Here is a 26661-nt window from a genome sequence, read left to right as displayed (position 1 = left end):
TAAAGTCCCTTACCTAGAAAGAAAATGGACAAAATCTGGACTGTGAAAATGCATGCTGGCTTGTAAATGAATGCTTAGGGCTACATAAAACTACCTTTAGACAAAACAATCATACTATTTTGACATCATTGACAATCTAGCAATAGCAAGTAGATCAACAAACAAATCGACAACTCCTACCTTAAAAGACGTCTGCTTTTTTTTTAACCTTCCAAGACAAAGGCAACTGTTTTCAAATCTAACTATTGGACCGCCAACATCATGAAGTTTCATCTTTAAAACATTTAACATGAAAAGCACGCAAGTTGTCTTGTAAGGAGACATGAAGATAGGACAACCATCGCAATCACCCACACACTCATCACCAGGAAACTCGACTATGGCAACGCACTCTATGCAGGCATCAACAAATCCCTACTCCGCAAACTGCAAACGGTACAGAACACAGTGGCCAGACTCATCCTCGGCATCCCCCGGCACGAGCACATCAGCCAACAGCTACGGCGACTCCACTGGCTCCTGGTGGAGAAGAGAGTCATCTTCAAAATCCTCACCCACGCCTACAAGTGCCTGCACAACATTGGACCCAAATATCTGAACGACAGACTAAATTTCCACGTACCCAAAAGAAACCTGCGATCATCCAACCTCGCACTGGCCGAAACACCACGGATTCGCAGAGCCAGATCAGGCGGGAGATCATTCTCTCACGTCGCAGCCAAGACCTGGAATGAGCTACCGGTAGACATCAGACACGCCCCCTCCCTCAACACCTTCAGGAAGACCCTCAAGACCTGGCTCTTCGGCTGAACGGAGCTGCATACCCAGTAGTGCGCTTACAATTCCCCCGATTGATTGATTGAACCACCAATTCTTGCTGTATCACCATTAGCAAATTATGCATCAAAACCAGTATTGATGATGCAGCACAAACCTTTGCCACAGTTTCTACTCAGAAAAGTTGCGGCATGGTAGCTATCCACTTCTTCAAGTATCCAAAATACTGCTTCAGACCTCAGTCCCAGGGATTGACAGCTCCCCTACATGTAATGTGCATGTAAATAAAAAAGAATGCAGATTTGCCTGAGCAAATTGCAGTGAAAGCACCAGCCATCGCTTGGCAAATTCTTTACCCGGTCACTCCCAGAATCTGCTGATTGGCAGTGGACATGGACAGTGGGTATAACAAGTGGAAGCTGTCAGTCATGACAGATTCCAATGTCACTGCCGCCGGGTTGTTCCTGCTGAGCCACAAGAGGACATGGGTATGGTCATATGGGGGAAGGGGGCTTCCCTTTTGCCTTATGGGTCCATACTTGTAATCTTTTGGGAATTATTGCAACACACTTGCTTTCCAGCCCGAGAATGGGCTATTAGCGGTCTATTTGTGAGCATTCTTTGTGACCTCCTGGCTATTTATGCCTAATAACAACCCTTCAGACACATATTTGTAGACATCCTAGTCGACATGCTGGCTACCCATGTGTAATAACGGCCCATCATTGACACATGTGTGGGCCTTTTTGTATATCTGCTTGCTATACCTGCATTATAATGGCCCATCAAGCACATAATTGTGGGCATTCTTGGTAAAATGGTGGCCATCCATGTTTAACAATGGCCCACCAGAGACACAAGCGTGGAAGTTCTCAGAGAAATACAGATTGTCCCTGCATAATAGTGGTTCATTTGGGACATATTGTGTGATCATTCCTGACGACATGCTGGTTGTCCCTGCATAACTGTAGCCTATAAATGACATGCTGTCGACATTCTTGAAAGTGTTGATATCCCTGCATAACAGTGGCCCGTCAGTTATATATGTATTGGCATTTTTGGTGAATTTGGTGAATTTCAGGCTATCTCAACAGAACAGTGGCCAATTAGGCCAATTAGTGACAAATGTATGGGTTGTTGCTATCCCTACATAAAATGTGTTCATCTGTAACACACTGTGGGTATTCTTAGTGACAATCTAGCTCTCCCTGTGTAACAGCAGTCTGTTTGTGGTGTCTTTTTTTAGCAATGTTCTGATCAGCCCTTACATTATTGTGTTTCAACCTTCACCTACTGAAGTTAACCTGGCAACGTTTTGAAAATCGTTGTTCTAGAAGTGGCTTGTTTCTTGCCATACTGTGTCCAATCTTAATAAAGTTCTGGCAGTCCTAGGCTTAACAACAGCACAGCCTCGATATCATTCTCGCTGGGCCTGGCATAACGGAGGTGAAAATCTTTGTCATATGATGAAAAACACAGGTCGATACTGATGAGCAATGATCGATTTTCCCACGTGTGGCTGGAGTATGTATACACGGGTGCCGAGTAAAAGTGATAATAAGTGGCCAGAAATGTATATAGAATTGCAATCTGACGGTTTTAGAGAGGTAAGCAAATTAAAAAAAATATATATATATATATATATATAGTATTTTACGGTAAAACCTTCGTAATGTTTCATAAAAAAATGTTGCCATTTCTGAAGTATATTTGAAACATATATTTGCATGATAATTAGTGTTGCAATTGAGATACTTTTTGACATTTTTGATTTATTAAGATATAGGAGCTCTTACTGCAATGTTGCTATTTTATAGCTTGCAAGAATTAGTTTTTTCAACTATATTTCAGTTGTGACATTCTCGCTACAGTTACATAGTTGAGCAATTGCACTGGAGTTCCAACCTGCTCAATTTCTTTGTCGCGGTTCTCTACGGATTGTGGAAGCGAGATTTGTATTAATTTTCAATAGTTCTTCCTGCCCCTCGGAATCTCAGCCATAACATGAGACTATAAATTTAATTGGGAGTGGAGGGGGACCGAATTGAAAAATGAAGGGAAGAAAGGTGCTATACACATTCTAAAAAATAATATGACGTGATCTTGCAGAACCAGAGCTATGTAACTGCCTAGAACACTTATGGCTCATTAGCAAACTTCACGCTGAAAAATCCAGTTTTACCGCACTATTTTTAAAATTTTCTTGGGGAGGGTTGAATCAGAACACCCTTGGTGAAGGTAATGATTGCATGGAACACCACAAATGTAATGAAACTATATATTTGTACCCAGTTTATGTGTAAAATACACAATTTGTTCAGACTTTAGTTAAAAATGTCTCAAGGGAGAATCCCCAAAAGCTCCTTAAGGAACTTGGCATTGCTCACTCATTTGGTCCAGTTCAAGGGAGGCGTCTACACCTTAGCACTGTAGATGTTCATCAACCGTCACTGGTCCGAATAGCATACTGTGACTGCTGCTATCTGGATGTGACAGGATGTTACTGCTTTATATTTGCATTCAGATTCTAATTCCAGGGGTGTGAGATCCGAGATAAATGTATTTGTATTCATGTATCTGCTGAGTATCCCAATGAAAACTGTCATTGAGCATATAGCAGGTTCCTGGCTATACAAGATCGTATGTTGATCCCATTACTTTTAGTCCCAGCAAGCAAAGTCAAGGTGAGAATTGCTTTGCAAAAATTGAGAACACATGCATTTGAACAAAGCGATGTCATACGTACCTTGCTGTGACAATAACAATGAATCAGCAGGCTCTAGATTATGCTCACCCGTAAACTCAACATCAGAATCCTCTGCAACGCTCTCTGAAAATGGAGAAGAAAAAGGGGTTATCAGATTACCTTTAAGACATTGGTATCCTGTACATGAAGACTACAAATTATCTCAGCTGCAGAGCCATTATACAACAAGAGAATATACTTTGATAATATGAGATACTTTCCTATGATAAACATTTACCACACACACTACATAATTATTTCAGTAGTGCTAGAAGTAAGATGATGCTCAATGTACAAGAGGTTGCTTGAACTAATTATGAGCTAGGTGTCTAGAACATTTTGCTAGATTTAATGATTTCAGGTGAATGGCAATCATGAATATTTCGGACTTGAACTTTAACTTGTGACATGGTTTATGCAATGATAAATAATTTACTAGCATGAAATTTGGGGAATGCTTTACTGCTGACGTTTTGTTACATGGGTAATACTAAAAAATACAATAGTGATAAAAAAGAATTAACTTTGATGGGGAAAAATACCCTGCCTCTCAGCCTTCTGGTAAGGACTGTGATACATCAATGTCTCCTCAAACCAGTATTTCTTCAATGTTGTATAATGGGAGTTTAGAAATTGAAGAAAGACAGCAAGAGCAATGGATTTTTGACCAAAGGATCCCGTACCTGAACAACTTACTTGAAATATTCTGAGTTATTCTATTTATCAAAAAATCAAACCGTTTGATTAAAATGAAGTATCATAAATTGGTTTGGGGAAGCACAAAATGACGTGCTGATGGATAAATTTAACAATCAAAAAAACTACCCACTCGAATAATTATAAGTAGCCTCAGAACCATTAAAGATATGCATTAATCATCTTACTCTTCTGTTTAGGTACAAGCTTACAACATTTGTTACATTGTGCCTGATGCAGATCTGTTTAAGTTGTCAATTGTGGAGCTTGGTTAGCCCACATTGCCAAATAGGATGCTCCTGAGCAAATTACTCAATATACATGTCCCTCATTTTCTTTATCACAAAAAATGGAGTAGTAGTAGTAAATAACCAAAAGCCAAAGAAATATCTAATAACTTTATTTACATATTTCATCTAACACTCTCTATTAAGCAGATGGAAGAGATGTTGTGCAGTCTTTCAAAAATAAAATAACTCTTTTACAAGAAAGCATCAGTCAAACAAAAGGTTTTAAAAGTACATATGGTTTAAAAGAAGACTGTTAGCCAAACTGTAAAATAAAATAAGAAGCATTCATACAATAAATGTATCTAAAAAGGAACACTCAGCAACAGACTTACACCCTAGATCTCAAATCAAACTAAATCGGTATGAAATGAACCTGTAAGTCATTCACAGGTGATTAAAGACAAACAACCCATAACCTTCAACAGACCAACAACTGCCTTTGCAAAATACTTTACAAGACATTGCTAACTAGCTACATCATCATCTTAACGCTACAATTTGTGTATAAAAATTACAAAAAGTATCCCTACGAGGCAAAGGTTACTCAGCCACAAATGCCACATCAACAAATGATTTTGCCCAGCTGTCAACCTTGAGAGCCCTCGAAAACGATGGCTCTCCAGAGTGGGTAATTAATCCTCTAGGCATATGTGGAAGATTTGCCCAGATAAGACATATCAAATTGTCCATATTTATTTTTAGGTCTCGTCTACACAGCGCGCATGCACTGCTTAGGAGGGCCTTTAGCCGTCGCTCTGCTCATTTTCAAGCACACACTCGTGCTTGTGCCGGCATCCACCTTGCGGGAGAGAGCAGGGGCGCGCCACAAGCACGAGTGCAGTGCTTGAAAATAAGCAGACTGCGCGTGCACGCACAAACCACTCCCAGGCTTGTTACCCTTTCCTTTGTTGCGCCTTTCTTTCCAGCTCTTTCTCTTGTTATGTTTTCCCCCGTCCTACCTAAGCTCTTCCCTTTTTGTCTATATCTCTCTCATGTTTTCTATTGTCCCTTCTTTCTGCTCATCCTTTCTTCCTCTTTGGCCTCCCCGTTGCTGTCTTCTCCTACTTCTCCCTACTCTATTTTTCACCTGTCCCTATCTCTTATCTGCCCGTTCGTTCTTTCTTTTTCTCTCCCAGACGGACGCCGTCCAGTCCGCCTCAGCCTCAGCAATCCTCACTCAAAGTACGGCCCCTCTGGATTGCTCGCATAGAACTCCACCCTCTTCTTCCTAATGCTGCTATGTCCAATCTCACGCTCACCGTCTCCCCTGAAAGCTCCTCCTCCCCGTACCGCCCACCTAATCTCAACAGAGCTGTCATGCCCTCCACAGAATGCAGCCGGTATTCTATATCTGCTTGCTTCAGGGTTTCGTTCTCCGATCTTCACCTGTCTTGCCTATTCCCTCTCCTCTGTACTCTTTCTAACAGTTTTCGCCTCACTCTGTCAGTGCCTCTTACTTTCTCCGTGTGGCCACTTTTTCTTTCCGCTTCGACTCTTCGCTACTCCCATTTCTTCTAATCTGCTGCCATATACATTTGCTCCGCCCTGTGTTACGCCTCTGTCGTCTCCTTTCACCATTACCTGTGCCCCCCTGCGCATTACAATTGCGTGCGTTAAAAACTGTACCGCCGCCCCAGTAACGCATTTGGGTAAGACTGTTCCCTTAGTAAATCTGTTTCCGCCTCAAATAGCTTTGCTGGCCTAAAATTTTGATATTTATCAGCCTTAAAAAATTTCGAAGGAGGCACAAGGCGAGTTAGTTGCAAAGGACCAGCTTGCTGCCTGTTACTTGAGTTGAATCAGGGTCATCGGGGATAACTACAGATACAAGAAATCCAAAACAAAACTGATACAGCATAAAATGACTGCTGTGTGATGAACCATCGAAGTTTTGGACTATTTGTCTGTTTTCTATGTCTCTTACCATGAGGCTGTAGAAAGCAAATCTACCACTATGCTTATCATGAAGCTTATAAAGGGGTAAACCCTTCCATTAGGTATCAAATGCAAAACAAGCATTGGCAAAGCCAATAGGTCTCGCCTTTGGGACCTTATAAGTATTTAATTATGCAGCACAATATCCTTGGTGCAACATCAACTGTTGCATGGCTAAACACTTATAATGTCCCAAAGGCGAGACCTATTGGCTATGCCAATGCTTGTTAAGTATACTTTTTGTTTTCTTATATTTAAATTTTTCTGCCTGCTTGGGATATCGTAAAGTCCATGTATACAACTTCGCAAAACATTCAGTCACATAGTTAAAGGTGGGACAAAATAAGATTATTATTTCTTCAAATTGCCAAAATCCAACCAATTTCCTAAAGGTGAAAAAACGATTGAATATTTATCGAAGTAAGAGCAGCACAAATCGATCTTACGGGATTAAAGAATTAAAACAATAAAGGGAAACTCTGATAACTGAAAGGTCCTACTATGAAGAGAAATTAACCAGCACAAAGACTTTTTAGGAATATAAAGAGAAATATGGTGCAATTTATGCAAAAAGAGGGCAATGGGAGAAAGAGAAAATATTGAGCTGTGTGGTGAATCCTGGGCAGATCTCCAATGGTGCAATAGCAGGGCACCACTTGTGAATATGTGGTAGGATCTATACAGTGCATAGGCACAAATGCTCCAGAGATAAAGGGAGGTAGAAAGACAGGGCAGGAGGGAGGTTGAGCATGGGAGATGAAGAAAGGGGGAGGGAAGGAACATTGGGTAAAAAATAAAATATGGCTTTTACAGCCTACATAACAATAAAGAAGAAGACGACTAACAGCTCAAATTCCAAAGTAACAAGTGCTGAAGGAGAAGTTATCGCTCCAAATGTGAATGTACTCAATAACCCTCAAAAGATATGGGCAATATTAGCATAGCTTCACACAGTCTAACCCATATTTATTCTATTACGAGAAATACATATTGAAAGACATCTAGAACCTAAATGTAAATGGCCTGGCTAAAAACATGGTTATTACTCTTCTGCATTAGCTGCCCATACAGGGGTGAAAAGCTTTTTGGGCAACCTGAACAAAATGGCTCAGGATAAGATGGAGTGATATACAATTCTATTGATCAAACTCCCTCATAAGTCCTTTATAAAAGTGTCATATTGTGTCTCTGCATTAACTTTGGCACACACGTTGGTCGCCATTTCCAAGCTCTAAATAATTAGTGATTGATTTAGAAACCACCAGGCGTGGCACAACCCAGCGGAAATCCAAGACTTCAAAAGCAATGAACACAATAGGGTCCATGGTGTGTGGAAAACGGGAACACTAGACAAAATTCCTAAGAAGTACCTGTCAGCCTCCAGAACAGATTAAGTCCTGGCATCATCCTCAATAAAACCAATAGAAGTAAGCTACATATCTAATTTTCTTTCAGATCACTCAAGGCTTAGCATAACTATAACTCTTGTATAACATAACATAACATCTGTATTTGTAAAGCACACGGTCACCCAGACGGATATCTTGGTGCTGAATAAGAGATGTTTATTGTTACCCAACGGTACTCATTTTATCGACCTCAGAAGGATGAAAGGTTAAGTGGACTCACAGGGATTTGTACCTGTGAACATGAGGTTGGACATAGCCCCCTACAGTGAACGCATTAGTCCACTGAGCCACCAGACCGACTAGCAACCCAAACAGATGTTCTATGGACAAAACGCTTTTCACAAATAAAGAAACTATCAACCTAATCAAAGATAGAATTGGGGAATATTTTGTGCAGAATAAAAACACAGCACAAGAGGTCATGTGGGTGTTTTTTAAAGCCACCCTATGAGGTGAAGTGGCCACAACGCAAATCAAGAAATAGAATAGACTGATATACCAGGCTGTCTGTGCTACATTAAATAAGACTGAGAAATTGTTAAACAAGATTACAGTTGCACCAATGGGAAAATATGAAAGATTAGCTCTATGATTATTTATTAAAAAAAGAAATAGTCAATTTGACAATAGGGGACAATATTGTGTGGGCGTGCAAAAGCATCTTCTACCAGAAATCCTATTATAAAGATCTAAGGCCCTACACAAGGTACAATCATTGACGATTTAAAAGACAAAGGACCGATTTTTCTGTCCTAATAAAAAAGAATATACCAGTCCTGCAGTATTGCTAGTATAGCAACAATTCAAACATACCTACAGAAATTAAAATCTCCCAAAACTTACTAGTGAGGCTTGCCAAATAGTAATAGCTCCAATTACACCGGAGGAAGTAGAGTCAACCACAAATAATTTACAAAATGGAACATCACCAGGAGAGGATGGGCATCCAGAAGAATGTTTTAAACTTTCTATTAAATAAATTCACAAACCACTCACTTAGCAATTCAACTATATTTTACCAGAAGGGAAGATTCCCAACTCGTTCCATAAAGGTGTACTGATTTGCTTTTGGAAAAAGGCAAGGGCCATCTAGATCCCAACATGTACTGGCTCATTACATTATTGAACATGGACTACAAAATATTTCCCAAAAGCTTAACACAACAAATTACTGCCTATATCCTAGAGGCATTTAAGAACCAACAACCATTTTATAACAGGAGCAACTGATAAAATGTCTCCTATACAAATTCTTTCAGCCATAATTTTATCTGGCAATTCTTACTTTAAGCATTAAAAAACATGGGGTTCCCCTCCCTGATTACCAAACTAACTGAGGCAATCTACAAAGACTCTATGGCAAGCTTAATGATTAATAATAAATTGGTAGGTAATTTTACCATCACTCAAAGGATACAACAGGACTGTCCACTGCTGCCTATTCTTATTGCAGTATTCATTGAACCTGTGACCATTGCACTTAGAAAAAAAGAATCTCAAATCAATCTATCCTGCTGTCCCTGGAGTCAATCTATATGCTGCTGACATGTTGCTGATACTCCAAGCCAAAGTGAATAATATACAACTAGCATTAGGTATAATTACAGAATTCACAGAGCTAGGACCTTATAAAATTGATCCAACTAAAACTGAGGATCTACTGTCCCACACTAAGAAGGAAGACTTGCCAAGTCAACTTCAAGAAAATTACAACAAAAAACCCAAAAGAGATCTCCGCATAAGAATTTCCGAACGTTACCAGGACCAGTACGAATTAAACTACATCCCTCCATAAAAAATTGAATGCCTATTAGACATATGGAATTAATTTACAATTATATTAATTGGTAAAGTATTACTGATAAATATGAATATACCACCCCTGAGCTTGTTTTAATGTATCACTTTGTCCTGCACTCCATATAAAAATCATTCCAAAAAGGAGAGTATAAATAGCTCCTTCGTATGGAACAAAAACCTCTCTACCCACTCAGAAAGAGAGATTAGCAATCCCAGACGTCTGGCAGTATTATATGGCACTTAATATTACACATTTAAATCGATTAAAAGAAGCAAACCCCTAAAAGAACTACTTTATCGATCTGATCCTTTACCCTAAACCTACAGCTTTGATAGTTCCAAACAAGCATTTGCAATGCAATACGTCTTGCATTTACAAGAGTTTGAACTATTGGCATTGTAAATGACAATGCCTTTTATTTATGTGTTGTGTTTAAAACAGATAAATAAAAGGCAGGATCAAGCTATTTGAGAAAATAGTGCTCGGAGGCTGTAATTAAAACCTACTGAGTAACAACACATGCAACAGGGGGTGTCGCCACGGGAGGTTACAAAATGAAACAAGGCAGTACTAAGGAGGGACGAATAAGCCTATTGACCAATGAGCAGCCACGGTTTACAGTAGACAAGCCAATGAAAAATATGGGTGGAGAGTGGGCGGAGATTCAAGGCCCTACAAATACAGCATGCCTCACAGAACAGTGCATGCGCATGTGATGCCCAGGCTCAACCTAAAAAGGAAACCCTGTAATCCCAAACTATTGAGACAGCTGACACTGAAATGCTTACACACTTGATAAAAGCAAATCAGCGATACTTGCAAATTTCATATGTGCATGCAGAAACATCACGAGGCAATGTGTTCTAAATTAGAGGAAAGAGAGATGAACTGCTGAAACATATTCGACATGGGCAAAGTAGGCAACAGGTTCCCTGAAGGTGAACTACTTTAATGGGGCCAAATAAGTAATACAATCTAATTTCTAGAAGGATGGTTCCGGTTTTCTTACATGCAAATTGTGGCAACATTGTAAGGCCTCACAAAGACAAAAATAGAGATTTCACACGCTATCAAAGTAAATTACGTAGGGATTGGAGAATGGGTAAAATACCTCTCTTGTACCAATAACAGACAGTATGCAATGACAGATGCAATATTGGGCGGGTGGAAAGTAAGATATGATCCTGTTATAAGCAAAGTAACCTGGAATGAGGCCTCATGCTACAACGATGAAGCCTTAAGAGGAGTACATTTTAAAAAAATGCAGTCATGTGCACAATGCCTCCTCCATTATTTCCCGGATTTTATTTCCCTAAACAGAACTCGACTACATTTAATCTTTATCCGAGACGTAGGAATACAGGCACATGGCACTATGTGTTTTTTACTTGTTTAAACTAACAACAATCCTTGAATCCTACTTTCAATCCTATCAATAATATTTTTAAATCTACGATTCCCGATAAATCTTTTTGGAGGGGATTCTCTAGGAAGCTAGGCATCAAGGAAAAAAGCCTGACAAAATGTTTTTTATTGCTATATTAATAGCTCGTTCTGTTATAACTGAGCATTGAAAAGCTACAGAAATCCGCAATTTGATATGTGAATAAATAAGATATGAGAAAAATCAAATTTAAATAATGCATGTATTTTAAATGAATGAATTTGTGAAGAAAATGTGGTGACAATTTGTACCATACTGAATATTTGAATTCTAAACTATTGCAAGTCATGATGTATATAATAAATGTGAATAAATAAAGAAAGGTTTTAGAGGAGATCCCAACTAAGGAAGAACATTTGGTAATGCCTTATCTAGTTGAGACTATCTTGCCACAGATTCCTTACCTTAGAATATTCTCCAGGCATCAGACTGGATCCTGAAAATTTTGAGCAATCCCCTTGCGTGCCAGTAGGTTGCATCATTCGGCTCCGAGTGGGGTACGTGCCTGAAGTGACGTGCGCGGTGCCTATATAGGCACTACCCCAGCATGTTGACCTTAGTTCATGACTGTTTTCCCGCACCTGAAGCCTGGAGCCAAGTAGAGCAGGAATGATTAGTGTGCCAAGTGGGGTTCTGAAGAACCTCTTCAATTGTAAATGACATACAGTTCACAGAACAGGAAGGATGGTAAGAAATCTGTGGCTAGATAGAGTCTCTACCAGGTATTATCAAAGGTAAGTAACTTTTTATTCTGAAAGAGATTTCTAGATGCAGATTCTATACCTTAGAATAGATTCCAAAGCAATCTCTCCCCGGACTATGTTACACTAAAATGTCCTGGAGGACCAGATGGGCAAAATGGCCACTACGCCAGACCTGACTGTCAAGGCAGTAGTGTTTGGCAAACATGCAGTGATGCCCATGTAGCTGTCTGACAGATATCCAGAACTGGGACTCCTCTCGCCAAAGCAGCGGTCGCAGCTTTAGAACGAGCTCTTAAACCCTCAGAGGGCTGGTTTTTAGCTATTGCATAGCAGATTTTAATACAAAGAACAATATATCTGGCGATGGTTCATTTGCGAACTGCTTTGCCTTTCTTCACCCCCATAAAACCAGCAAAGAGCTGATCATCCACCAGGAAATCGTTTGTGTGATCGATATACAAAGACAGTGCTCTGTTTGGGTCCAGACTGTGAAGTCTCTCCTCTTCCTTGGTAGGATGGAGGGATGGGGCAAAGAAAATAGGCAACGTAATAGTCTACCCGACGTGAAAAGATATAACCAACTTTGGTAAAAATGATGCTCGGGTTATAAGAATGAGCTTATCTGGGAAGAAGGAAGTGGTCAGAGGTTAACGGAAAGCCCTCGCAATTCACTAGCCCTCCTGGCAGATGTGATCACCACAAGGAAGACAATTTTGAGGAGTAAGTTGAGGACTAAATTCAGGCCCCACTGGGGCACAATGAAGGGTGTAGGAGAAAACGTGTTGTAAACCTTTAAAGAAATGAGTCACAACAGGTGATTTGTACAGGGAAGGTTGGTCCAGCAATCACAGGAATGGGAAAATGGCAGAAAGATGCCCATTAACTTTGCCCAAATCAAAGCCTTGTAGGGCTAGTGATAGAGCAAACAGCAGAACTTCAGATAAGGGCACAGACAAAGGATCAACAGATTTGGATAACCAGCAATCTACAAATTTGTCCCATTGGCGAGCTTAAATCATTTTCCTTGAGGGAGGTCTGGCTGCCAAGGTGACATCACGCACTTCGGGAGGAAGGTTTAACACTGTCAATGCCGCTCAATCTCCACACATGTAAGTGGAAAGTGGACAGGCTTGGGTGCAGGCCCCTGCCCAGCTGCTACTACAGAAGATCCTGCCAAAGGGGCAGCCTGATCGGAGGATAGATGCTCATACTCAGCATTTCAGAATACCAGACTTTCCTTGCCGAGTCCAGTGTCATAAAGATAACATGGGCCTGGCCATTCTTGAACTTCTTAAGAACTCAGGACAGGAGTGATATTGGCAGGAAAAGTACTGGAGTCCTGGGCTCCACTCGAGATGAAATGCATCTCTGAGCAAGAGCCGCTTGGAAACTCAAGCGTGCATTAGCTCTGACTTTGCACGCTCTCATCGGTGGCGTATAGATCTAACCAAGGTTTTCCCCAATCTCTGAAGAGACCTTGCACCACACATGGATTGAGATGCCATTCGTGATCCGCAAGGCATCGATGGCTGACTTTGTATGCACAGCAAAATTCCCCTGACGCTGTGATCTGGTTCTCCAAATCCCACTGCGGAGCCTGTGTATGCCAAAGGAAATGTTTTAGCAACAGGATTCAGGAGGCGATGATACCCAACAGCCTCAGAGTCAGTCTCACTGAAATCCAAGATAAAGACTGAAACATCAGAATCAAAGCCCGAATATCTTGGACTTGCTGTTCTGGAGGATAAGCCCGGCACTGTATCCAGAACAGCTCCAATCAAAAAGGAGAAACTAAGAGGGAGTCGGGTGTGACTTCAGCACATTTATACTGAACCCCAGCGAATGTAGGAGGTTTACCATACTCTGGAGGTGTGAGATGACTGCAACAACCGCCATCACTTTGTGAACACCTGAGGGGCGGTGGTGAGGCCAAAGGGGAGCACGGCTAATCGAAAGTGCTCATGATCCACCGTTACCAGAGCTACCATCTGTGGGCAGGCAGAAAGATGATATGGAAATAAGCATCCTACAAGTCCAACTCTAACATCCAGTCTCCAAAGTCGAGGCCAGATAGGACCTGAGCCAAGCGTAGCATCATGAATTTTTCATTCAGGAAGTAGTCGAGAGGCTATAGGTCTAATATGGGACAGAGCCCGCCATCCTTATTTACACCAGAAAGTAGAGGGAATAGCAACCACACCTCCTTCTGATACCTGTACACTCTTGATGGCTCCTTTGGAAGAAAAGAGCCAATACTTCCTGTTGCAAGAGTGAGAGGTGGTCCTCCATCAGCCAGTCGGAGGACGGTGGCAAAGGTGGCAGGATCTATTGGAATGGGAGGGCATAGCCCCGCTTGACAATTTGAAGCACTCAGTTGTCTGAAGTTAATGCCCGCCATTGGTGCAGGTGACACTGAATTCTGCCACGAACCAGGTGCCGTGGTGGAATGTGTGCAAACTAAAGAGTGGTGGTTGCCATCGAGAGGACGGATTGGTTCAAACATTGTCTCTGGTTCCCACAAGGTCTGCAGGAGTCTTATCCATGGCCACACAAGGACTGTGATGCTGACTGGCCATGATGGCTAGGGCGAAATGAACATGACTACCGTATCCACGGGAGGAGCAGAAGGCAGAGCGCAGCTGTGGTGAACCCATAGTGTGCACCAACGACCTAGCGCTATCCCTACTGTTCTTAAATCCTTTCAAAGACAAATTCGCCCTCTCCCCGAAGAGGTGAGCCGCATCGAATAACATGTCCATAAGGCAGGCCTGGACAACCCCTGAAAAGTCAGTATTTCTCAGCCAGGCATGACATTGAAGTGCCACAATTGAAGCAATGGCTCTGCCCAGTTAGTCGGTTGTATCCAATTCGCATCATATTGTGAACTTCGCTGCATCTCTCCTGTCAGCAATAGTTTGGGAAAGTATGGCCTGGGTCACACCTGAGATCACAGTCAGCACTTGCACAATCATATCCCTGTGTGGGGATAATGGCCCAAAAGGCACGCTATGTTCATGGACCACAGTGCTAGACTGGCGGAAGAGAAAATTCTCTTACCGCAGGATTCCAGCTTCATGGATTCACTATCTGGTGGTGTGGTATGGAATACGCCGGTATTTATCCAGAATGTTGAGGCCTGGACCACCAGGACCTCAGGGGGCTTGGAGAGGAAGTCTGGGTCCCTGGAAGTGGAAGGCTGGGTCTCAGGGCGTGGGGCGATGATGGTGAGCAATGGCACTATGTATAGGAGTGCCCATGCAGGGCTTGGCCAAGGCCCCGAGCAGGAAATCTGATTATGGCTTTGTTATAGGGTAGTAAGGGTTCTGAGGAAGATATCCCAGGCTGAAGCACTGCTGTCAAGGCATTAGTCTTGACCTCAACTGTGGACAGCATCAGTTCCAGGACCTCAGCCGTTTTCCTAACCACCATCATGAAAGAAGCCCCTTTCTCCGTAGCCACTGTGGGAGGAGAGAGGAGGTCAGCATCTGCTGAGGTTTCCAGACCACTGGCCTCAGTCAAATCCTCGTACCAGGTGTGATCAGCCAGTGACCCTGCTAAGGGGTCAGAATAGCAATAAGGATCCTCAAATTCCTTCCATTTGTGTTCCTCAGTGGGCCCTTCAGGGAAATAAAGCTTTGGGTCGTGTGAGTCTGGTCGGCGCCGTAGCCGACGTTGTGCGACGTTGGTCCGGCTCCATATTGGAGTCGGTAACCACAATGAGTTTGGCAGTGCTGGGAACAGCACCACTGGAACTGTCCCCGGGGGAGGTTGCGAAGCTCTGGCCAGAGCCAATCCAGATCCACCAATGGATCCCGAGGGTCAGACTGGCACTGAGGGTGGACCTGCCAGTGGCCCTCTGGTCAAAGACCCTCCAGAACCCCTAGGGTCCGAAAGCGCTCCAGAGGTTTTCGGTCACCCAAATATGAAACTCATGGCCCGTTGAATTCACGGAGTTGGCGGTACTCACTCCGGCTCAGGGAAGAGCAGAATGGACCCAGTGTAAGACGCCAGCTTTTGAGGAGGTTAAAGAGGTGATTCCCAGTATGCGGACTGGAAAAACACCGGGTCCCAACGGTATCCCAGTAGAGTTCTACAAAAGGAACTTCAACTTGCTGGTGCCCCTGCCTCTTAATGTGTTCAAGGAGGGAGGGGAGAGGGGAAAACTGCCGCCAGACCTCCGGAAGGTCACAATAGTAGTGCTCCACAGAGTCATATCGCCCAATTTCCATATTAAATGTGGAGACCAAACTCCTGGCCACCATCCTGGTAACTTGGCTTTTTTCGGTCATTACGCCATTAATACATAGTGACCAGTAGGATTTCATGCCAGGCAGAGCGACCCGTCATAATCTACATAGAACTCATAAATGGATGACCACTGTACAGAATGGCCAATCCCCATAAGCCTTTTTATCATTGGATGCTGAGAAGGCATTTGATGCTGTCCATTGGCCCTTGGAACAAATGCTTTTTAAATAGGGCTTCGGTCCACGCTTTAAGGGCTGTGTGGCTCTCCTAAACAAAAATCCGATAGCGGAAGTGAAGTGAATGGGGTGACGTTAGGCGAATTCCCCTCTTTTATTTGCTCATACAATAGAATCACTGGCCTGAACAATCAGACAACACCCACACATCCATGGGTTCCGCATAACTCCAGAGGACGAATTCAAGGAAAAACGGTCCCTGTACGCAGACGATATGCTTTTGAGTTTGAGTTTGAGTTTAAAAATTCTTATATAGCGCTCTTACACCAGCGGTTTCATGGCGCTGTAACTGGCAGATCTCCTCAATAGGCAAGGAAGGGAGGTCGGGTAACAGAGGATTAGATGAAAATTTTGCTGAAGAAGTAGGCTTTAAGTTTCTTTCGAAACTGGGAATATGGGGTTAGGGATCTGAGATCAAGGGGTAATGAGTTCCAAAGGGTTGGGGCGAGGGTCGCAAATTTTGAGCCCCCCCACTTTTTCCGGCGAAACCGGGGAACTATCAGGAGGGATTGGGAAGAAGATCGGAGCTCCCTAGTTGACAAGTAGGGGATAATCTCCGAAGAAATGAATGCAGGGGCCGTACCCAATCGAGCCTGGTAAGTGATAGATGCAAGCTTGAATTGGATACGTTCCCGAACCGGAAGCCAATGTAAAAGTTTCAGAAGGGGGGTGACATGTGAGGGTTTAGGAAGGTTAAAGACCAGCCGAGCCGCCTGGTTTTGGATCATCTGCAACCGCCCGAGACTATATGCAGGTATACCTGCATATAGGGCGTTGCCATAATCCAGGCGGGAGATGACCATCGCAAGGACGATCAACTTCAAGGCCTCAAAGGTGAAAAATCGAGAGACCCTGCGGATGGTGCGAAGAGACAGAAAAGAGGAAGAAACCACAAAACTAACCTGGGAGTGAAGCGTAAGGTGAGAGTTGAGTTTAATACCAAGGGTTTTGACCGAAGTAGAGGGGACCGGAGAGGGACCAAGGGAAGGGGGCCAAAAGAGTGAAGACCAGGGACTGGAACAACCACCCGTCAACACCAACTCGGTCTTATCAGGGTTGAGTTTCAGGTGGTTGAAATCCATCCAGTCCCTGATGAAAATCATAGTGGACTGGAAATTAGAGATAGAGGCAGAAGAAGAGGACAGATTAAAGACAAGTTGGAGGTCATCCGCATAGTTGTATACGGAGACCTCCATTTGTTGTAAAGAAAAAATGAGGGGAGAAATGTAAAGATTAAACAGAAGAGGTGAAAGGGAGGAGCCTTGGGGGACCCCGCCCAGAACTTTCCGAAAGTCCGCAGTGAAGTCACCCAGGCGAACTGCCTGGGTGCGGTCCCTCAGGAAGGAGGACAACCAAACCAGGGCCGTACCCCCGATCCCCGCCGCCGCGACACGGGAAAGTAAGATGGTATGATCCACCGTGTCGAAGGCGGCAGAGAGATCGAGGAGGACCAGTGCCTGGAATTGATTGGTGTCCCTCCCCTCCCTGAGGTTGTCAAGGACCGAAAGAACTACGGACTCCGTAGAGTGTGCGGGGCGAAAACCAGCCTGGCGGGCAGCCAATACCCCATTTTCTTCCACAAAGGTGCTCAGAGACCTGGTGACATGGCGCTCGAGCACCTTAGCCAAAAATGGTAGGAGAGAAATGGGGCGAAAGTTGGCTGGGATCGAGGGGTCTGCGCCAGGTTTTTTTAAAATGGGTAAAATGATAGCTGATTTCAAGGGGTTGGGAACAACCCCCTGAGAGAGTGAACTGTTTAGTAAGTGAAGGGGAGGATCAGGGCAAGAAATGTAAATGTGACGAAGTATTTGAGCGGGACAGGTGTCAAGGGGAGAGCCAGATTTTACAAGGGGGATTAAGGATGTGAAGGATTCCTTGGTCAGAAGAGGGAGAGAGTTTAATTGTCCTTGGGAAGGAGGGCACTGAGGATCAACAAAAGACGGGGAAGGTGCAGGGATATTAGCTTTAATGGCAGCAATTTTATCAATGAAAAAGCTGTTCAGAGAGTGATAAAGGGCAAGGGAAGGAGAGGGCTTAAGAGAGGTACGATCTGAAAAGGCTAGGTTCTGAACAATCGAGAAAATTTCCCTAGATTGGTTCTCGGCTGTGAGGATCTTGGAGGAGAAATAGGCCGTTTTAGCGGCCAAGATGGCATTCTTATATTGAGCTAAAAGGGTGGTAAAATCAGCTCTTAAGATGGGACAATAGTTTCTCCTCCAGGCCCTCTCAGCACGGCGTACCGATAATTTGATGGTTTTCAAGTCATCGGTAAACCACAGGTTGGCATCTTTCTCTCGCTTGGAAGTCAGACGTTTCAAGGGGGCAATGGACTTACTGGCTGAGGAGAGCCATTGTTCAATGCTATTAACCTGAGCCGAAGTGGAAAGCCCGTGTAAGACGGGATAGGAAGCACTTAAAAGAGCTGATAAGTTCGCCGGGTCAACTCTACTCCACGAGCGGACCCAGACATTATTAGGAAGGGGGGCCCTAACTGGAGAACTGATAGGAAGAACAAAAGAAATCAGGTGATGATCAGACCAAGTGCAAGGAGAGATAAGAAGGGAGTCGACAGGGCAGTTCAAGGACCAAATCTGGTCCAAGATATGCCCCTTGACGTGAGTTGGGGAAGATACGTGAGAAACAAAATTAAGAGATAAAAGTGTGTCTGAAAACTCTCTAGAAGATGAACACTCTGCTGGGTCGGAGGGCCAGAAATTAAAATCACCCAGTAATAACACTGAAGAGTTATTGACAGAGAGGGTGGCTAACACCTCCTGGAAATCAGGGAGAAATCGTAGAGGCGACTGGGGAGGTCGATAAATGAGAAGACAGGTGAGAGGGGGGGATGTGGACGTGGTTCGAATAGCAAGATACTCTGTGGTGGCAATATCGGGGAGAGAGAGCAGTTGAAATGGAAGATCAGAACGGGCAATGACCGCGACGCCACCCCCCGTTCTGCCGGATGAACGATCGGCCCGAAGTGCATAGTAGGGGGCGGGCAATGTAGCTAGCAAGGTGGGTAGGGAGTCATCACAGAACCATGTCTCGGTTAAAAGGAGAAGATCTGGTGCATGATGATCTAACAACACTGATAGTTCATGTGAATGAGCCACCGCCGATCTGGTATTCAGATAATACGCCTTAAGGGTCTTAACTGGGGCAGTATTGACGGCTTCTGTGGAAGGGGGGACCGAGATAGGAGAAGTGAATGAGCAGGAACAGTGAGAAGGAGGGGATAAATCTAGCTGGGATATCCGTGAGTGTGTGGAGGCAGATAGAACCCACGGACCCTGTAGCCTGTGAAGCTGGGAAGGAGTGTAAGAAATGATTTGGGCAGGGTATTGTGCCCCTGGCCCCGGTCGGCCGCGGACGGGCGCAGACGGGCTTAACTTAGGCGCAACTTCGGCGCGCCTTCGTCGCGCCCGCTGCGCCCGCCCGCTGCGCCGTCGGTGAGGGGAAGTGATTATATAGGGACACATGTGGGGGGAGTTTAGAGTGGGGCGTGGCAGGGGGTGGAGGAGCCAGAGTAGTGCACGCCCAGCCCAGACCCGCCCAAGGTGAACTGGCCGCCCGTCCCACTCCCCACGCGAGGCAAGGAGGGGGCGATCAGCGGAGGCGGTCTGGCTGTCTGGGTCGTGAAAGCAGGCGAAGGGGCAGCCAGGAAGTTGCTGGCGCTGGTTCCTGAGCGCTGAGCGAAATGCGCAGGTAGGCACAAGTCAATTAAAACAAGACGTCAGGGAAGTAAAAGAAACACCGTTGCTCCCGGCGAAGCCTCGGGAGATCTGCAATCTATGTACCAAAACCCGAAGCTACCATCCCGGCTCTCTTTGAAGTAATAGACAAATACGGGGCCCACTCCGGCTATACCATCAACTGGGCCAAATCAGTAGCCTATGCCCCACATGTCCCAGTCCCGGTGTTGTCACTTCCGCTGGGTATTCGAATATCAACTGAAGGCTTCCAATATTTGGGTATCTTCATGACCACCCAAAAGGAGATCTGCATCTCACATAATATTGGGTGAGTGCTTGCCAACTTTCTATCAGACGTTGAGCATTGGAGAGGCCTCCACCTAATGCTGATAGGCAACACTGCCCGCTTCAAAATGATTACCTTACCCTAATTGCTATATGCTTTCCAGAACACTTACTACCCAGTAGACAGGTCTGTCTTTGCTGCAATTAATAAAAGGCTGCAGATGCTCCTATGGGATGGAGGCCATCCCGTAATATCACTCTGCAGTCTACAAAGTTCGCAATATAACGGAGGCCTAGCACTGCAAGATATCGAAGGCTACTATTGGGCGTCTCATTTAATCGCCATAAACAACTGGATCTATTCTCCACAAGACCACCCTACATATTGTCTTGAAAGAACAGGGTTGGAGAAACATACACACCTACACTATTTGTATGGGGGAGGGGGCGCCCAAGCCTTAGCCCCGGCTACACAAGTGTCCCTGCTACTGTGGAAAAAAGACCATAAAAAGGATGAGTTGGGCTGGACTGGTAAGATTACATCGGAGACCCCTCTGTGGAAGGATAGATTGTTGGGAGCAGTCTCCAAACTTCATGGTTTCGAGTCATGGGCACAATTTGTAAAACCACAGTAGGAGACATACTGGAGTAAGAGAAAATGATATTCTTCTCAACACTGCAACTATAATACCAACTACAACCTGTCCAATTCCACAAGTCTGCGCAACAATGTCATGCCTGGCAGGCAGAGGGAATTGACACAGATGAAATCCCGGAATATGCCCTGTTGGAGGGATGTATCCTGATAGAAGCATTAGAAAGAAAGGCAGTTTCACACACATACCGGACTTTTAATACCAACATGCCAGACACACTAGTGTGCTTAAGAAAGAGGTGGTGGAAGGATTTGGGTGATTTGGAGGACATGCCTACGACTCATTCAATTCAAGGTGTTGCATAGGACCTATTATGTTCATCACAAAATACATATCATAGGTAAGGCCCGACACCCACATTGCCTAAGATGTCTGGGAGAATGGTATGCATTCCTACACACTATCTGGGTCTGCCTTTTCATACAGACTTTTTGGACTGAGATTGTCACAGAGCTCTCCAATATACTGGAGGAACTACTCCTACTGGACCTCAAATTTATACTCCTCGGTAACCCTAATGACATAGACCTCCCCCGAGCCAAACCTATCTTTTGTGTACTGGGCCTCCTGGTGGCCAAATGAGATGTAGTAAGATACTGGGACACCACAGAGACATCATCCCTGTGGGAGTAGCACCATGGGATGGATCTATATATGGCAGCAGAAAAGATGGTATATCAAAGAAGTGGGTTGCCCACGCAAATTTACAAAGATCTGGCGGCGCTGGGGGGCTTATTACTGCATGGAACATGAAGATGATGACTTGGCTTTATCTGCAGGGCCTACAGAAACCAGGGTCCACACAGTTCAAGAATAATACAGCCTATTGTTTTTATATTACCTTTAAAAGAGTCGCTATAATGGGAACATGAATGCAGTGAGTCCGACTGTAATTTCCACATCTTTGAATGATTATGTTAATATACTTGTGATGCATGAAGACATCTTTGAGTGCTTGTTACACAGACCTGTGTTCATTTTGGTAAAAACCAATAACATATATATAAAAAAAAGGTACTAAACTTCAAAAGGGCTTCCGCAAAGGTTGACTGGTCACCCAGAAAGTGTTACAATGCGTAAAAAAAATAGCCACAATAGTGAGGCAATATTGAAATCAAATGTGTCTTTTGACACATAATTTAGTCAACTCTGATGCATTATTTGGGCCTTCCATACAGCATAATTCCAGTGGGCGTGAATATATCAAAGACGGGAGCATGTCTGCTAAAACGCCTAACATTCATGTGTCACCAGAAGAAATCTGGATCGCATGTTGTGGGGTGTGAGTGTGTCCTGAGCCAGGGCAATAACAAAAACATACGGCATGTATGCAAGTTCCTGAAAATGACATACGAACATGAAACAAGCATTGGCATAGCCAATAGGTCTCACCCTTGAGACCTTATAAGTGTTTAGCGAGAGCCAATGTCTTTAAGCTATGTCGTAGAGCATTGTGGCTGCTGTGCACATCTTGAAAAGTTATAATAAAAAAGTGTTATAAGCATTTTTGTTACCTTATTTATAACCAAGAAGACATTATGTACAACTTAACGACCCTATTAAAAAAAGAATTAACATAAAAAATGTCTTCTAGTTTTTGTTGTCCGTGTAATGCTGGCAACATCTTCGTGCCTATTCTAATGCTCGTTTGTTATAGCTTTTTTTTGTTATGGAGGGGGGACATAAACAGCGGGAGGTTGGAGGTTGGGAAATAGTATCTGAATTACAACATGAGCTGTGGACGGAAACTAGGGGAGAATCAACTCGATGCCAGATTCCGAGGTACTGAACTGATGTATAGGTGATGCTGTGCTGATGCTGAGATGGTGTGGTGCTGATGATGAGGTGGTACTGCGCTGGTGCTGAGGTGGTGCTGTGCTGATTACGAGTTGTTGCTTTACTGTTGGTGGTGCACTGATATTGAGGTGGTGCTGGGGTGATGCTCAGCTGGAACTGCGCTGATGCTGAGGTGGTGATGCGCTGATGCTGTGATGGCGCTGAGGTGGTGCTGTGGTGGTGCTGAGTGATACTGAGGTGGAGCGGAGTGATTCTAAGGTGGTGCTGAGTGATGCTTTGATGGTGCTGAGGTGGTGCTGCACTGGTGCTGAGGTGGTGGTATGCTTGTGCAGAGGTGGTGCTCAGGTGGTGCTGAGTGATGGTGACTGGTGCTGCTGAGGTGATTCTGCACTGGTGCTAAGGTGGTATTGCGCTAATGTGGAAGTAGTGCTGAGTTGATGCTGTGGTGGTGCTTTGCTGGTGCTGCAGTAGTGCTGTGCGGGTGCTGGTGCCGCGGGGCTGCTGCGCTGATGCTGTGGTGGACTGGGCTGGTGCTGAGTTGGTGATGCGCTGGTGGTGGTGCACTGATGCGTAGGTGGGGCTGTGGTGGTGTTGAGTGATGCTGAGGAGATTCTGCACTGGTGCTGAGGTGGTGCTGAATTATGCTGTGGTAACGCTGAGTGATGCTGTGCTGAGTGATGCTGTGGTGGCGCAGAGTCATGCTGAGGTGGTGGTGCTGAGCGGGTCCTCAGGTGGTGCTGAGCGGATGCTCAGGTGGTGCTGAGGGATGCTGAGTTGGTGATGTGCTGAGGTGGTGCTGTGCTGATGCTGAAGTGGTGCTGTGTTGGTGCTGAATTTCTGCAGAGGTGGGGCTGCGATAGTGGTGATACACTGATGTGGAGATGGTGCTGTGCTGATGCTGAGATGATGCTGTGCTGATGCAGAGATAGTGCTGCGCTGGTTCTGAGGTGGTGCTGATGTGATCCTGCTTTGGTGGTGGTGCACTGATGAGGAGGTGGTGCTGTGCTGATGCAGAGATGGTACTCTGGTGGTGCTCAGGTGATGCTGAGGGATACTGAGGTGGTGCCGAATGATGCTGAGGTGGTGCTGCGTCATGCTGAGGTGGTGGTGCTGCGCTGGTGCTCAGGTGGTGCTGAGTGATGCTGAGTTTGTGCTGAGGTGATGCTGCGCTGATGTTGAGGTGGTGCTGCGCTGATGCTGAAGTGGTGCTGCGTTGGTGCCGAATTGCTGCTGAGGTGGGGTTGCGCTGGTGCTGAAGTTGGGCTGCCCTGGTGCTGAGATGTGGCTGCACTGGTGGTGGTGCACTAATGCTGAGGTGGTGCTGCACTGTTGATGAGGTGGTGCTCACGTGGTGCTGAGTGATATTGAGGTGGTGCTGAGTGATGGTTGGGTGGTGCTTGTGTGGTTCCGCGCTGGTGCTCAGGTGTTGCTGAGTGATGGTGCTGTGTGTGTGTGTGTTGAGGTGATGCTGCACTGGTGCCGAGGTGGTGCTGTGCTAATGCTGAAGTAGTGCTGTGTTGGTGCTGAGTTGCTATTGAGGTGGTGCTGCGCTGCTGCTGAGGTGGTGCTGTACAGGTGCTGCGCTGGTGGTGGTGCACTGATGTGCATGTGGTATTGTGCTGATGCTGAGATAGTGCTGTGCTGATGTTGAGGTAATGCTGCGCTGGTGCTGAATTGGTGCTGCGTTGGTGCTGAGAAAATGCTGCTCTGATGCTGAGTTGGTGCTGCACTGGTGGTGGTGGTTCACTGATGAAGTAGTGGTGTGCTGATGCTGAGATGGTGCTGTCGTGGTGCTCAGGTAATGCTGAGTGATACTGAGGTGGTGCTGAATTATGCTGAGGTGGTGCTGAATTATGCTGAGGTGGTGCTAAGTGGTGCTGAGGCAGTGCTGAGTGATGCGGAGGTGGCGCTGAGTGATGCTGAGGTGGTACTGAGTCCCGCTGAGGTGGTGATGCTGTGCCTGTGCTCTGGTGGTGCTGACATGGTGCTCAGGTGATGCGAAGTTGATGCTGTGCTCAGGTGATGCTGCACTGAGGTGGTGCTGCGCTGATGCTGTAGTGGTGCTGTGTTGGTGCCGAGTTGCTGCTGAGGTGGGGCTGCTCTAGTGCTGAGGTGGTGCTGCGCTGATGCTAAGGTGGTGCTGCACTGGTGGTGGTGGTGCACTGATTTATTTATATAAGTTTTATATATATAGCGCTAGCTAGACCCGTAGGTGTAAGAGCGCTTTACATGATCATAATAGAATACAGTAACGCAGTCATGCAATGAACATATGAGTCGAGAGTTCAAAAGACAAATAATACCCATCAAAGGTGCTATTAGAGTGACCAATACTAGAGTCGCAATTTGAGAGGATCTAAAAGTCAGAGAAGCAAGAAAAAGAAAACAAATGATGAGGACGTGGTGCTGTGCTGATGGTGAGGGGGTGCTGTGGTGGTGCTCAGGTGGTGTTGTGCTGATGCTGAGGTGAAAGTGAGTGATGCGGAGGTGGTGCTGTGCTGATGCTGAGATGGTGCTGTGCTGATGCTGAAGTGGTGCTGTGCTGGTACTGAGGTGGTGCTGCGCTGATGCTGAGGTGGTGCTGCACTGGTGGTGGTGCACTGATGAGGACGTGGTGCTGTGCTGATGCTGTGGTGGTGCTCAGATGACATTGTGCTGATGCTGAGGTGATGGTGAGTGATGCTGTGGTGGTGTTGAGTCATGCTGAGGTGGTGGTGCTGCGCTGGTGCTCAGGTGGTGCAGAGTGATGGTGAGCTGGTGCTATGGTGATGCTGCACTGATTCGGAGGTGGTGCTGCGATGATGCTGAAGTGGTGATGCGTTGGTGCCGAGTTGCTACTGAGGTGCAGCTGGACTGGTGCTGAGGTGGTGCTGCACTGGTGCTGACGTGGTGCTGCTCTGATGCTGAGGTGGTGCTGTGCTGATGCTGAGGTTGTGCTCAGGTGATGCTGAGTGATATTGAGGTGGTGCTGAATGATGTTGAGGAGGTGCTGCACTGCTGCTGAAGTGGTGCTGAATTGCTGCTGAAGTGGGGTAGCGTGGTGCTCAGGTGGGGCTGCGCTGGTGCTGAGGTGGGGCTGCGCTAGTAGCGGTCCACTGATGCGGAGGTGGTGCTGTGCTGATGCTGAGATGGTACTGTGCTGATATTGAGGAGGTGCTGTGTTGGTGCTGAGTTGATGCTGCTCAAGTGGTGGTGCACTGATGAGGAGGTGGTGCTGTGCTAATACTGAGATGGTGCTCAGGTGATGCTGTGCTGATCCTGAGGTGGTGCTATGCTAATGCGGAGTAGGTTCTGCCCTGATATTGAGGTGGTGCTGCACTGATGCGGAGGCTGTGCTGCACTGGTGCTGAAGTGTAGCTAAGGTGGTGGTGTGCTTGTGCGGAGGTGGTGCTCAGGTGGTGCTGAGTGATACTGAGGTGGTGCTGAGTGATGCTGAGTTGGTGCTGTGCTGATGTGATGATGTGCTGGTGCTGAGGTGGTGCTGCGTTAATGCTGAAGTGGTGCTGTGTTGGTGATGATTTGGTGCTGCGCTGGTGCCGAGTTGGTGCTGTGCTGGTGATGGGGCACTGATGCAAAGGTGATACTGTACTGATTCAGAGGTGGTGCTGTGGTATTGTTGAGTGATGTCGAGGTGGTGCAGAGTGGTGGTGCTGAGTGATGCTGTGGTGTTACTGACTGATGCTGTAGTGTTGCTGAGTCATGCTGAGGTAGTAGTGCTGTGCTGGTGCTTAGGTGGTGCTGAGCCAGTGCTCAGGTGGTACTGAGTGATGTTAAGTTGGTGCTGTGCTGAGGTGATGCTGCACTGATGCTGAGGTGATGCTGCACTGATGCTGAGTTGGTGCTGCACTGATCCTGTGGTGGTGCTGCACTGGTGCTGCACTGGTGGTGCACTGATAAGGAGGCGGTTCCTTGCTGATGTTGAGTTGGTGCTGCATTGGTGCTGAA

The 26661-nt window shown here is 45.5% G+C and overlaps 1 protein-coding gene across 2 annotated transcripts in view; it reads right to left on the bottom strand.

Moving 5' to 3' along the window:
* CFAP74 (cilia and flagella associated protein 74) overlaps window positions 1-26661 on the bottom strand; it is a 927349-nt gene that overhangs the window by 878287 nt on the left and 22401 nt on the right. The window contains exon 3 of one of the 2 annotated variants that reach the window (XM_085609345.1): window positions 3524-3607. In XM_085609345.1, coding sequence (XP_085465471.1) covers window positions 3524-3607 — 84 coding nt within the window. The remainder of the gene's footprint in view (window positions 1-3523; window positions 3608-26661) is intronic. The other variant, XM_085609347.1, reaches the window with a different exon arrangement.

The sequence above is a fragment of the Triturus cristatus genome, chromosome 1_2, assembly GCF_964204655.1.
Source record: "Triturus cristatus chromosome 1_2, aTriCri1.1, whole genome shotgun sequence".
Lineage (NCBI taxonomy): Eukaryota > Metazoa > Chordata > Amphibia > Caudata > Salamandridae > Triturus > Triturus cristatus.
This window is presented reverse-complemented; position numbering and strand designations above follow the sequence as displayed.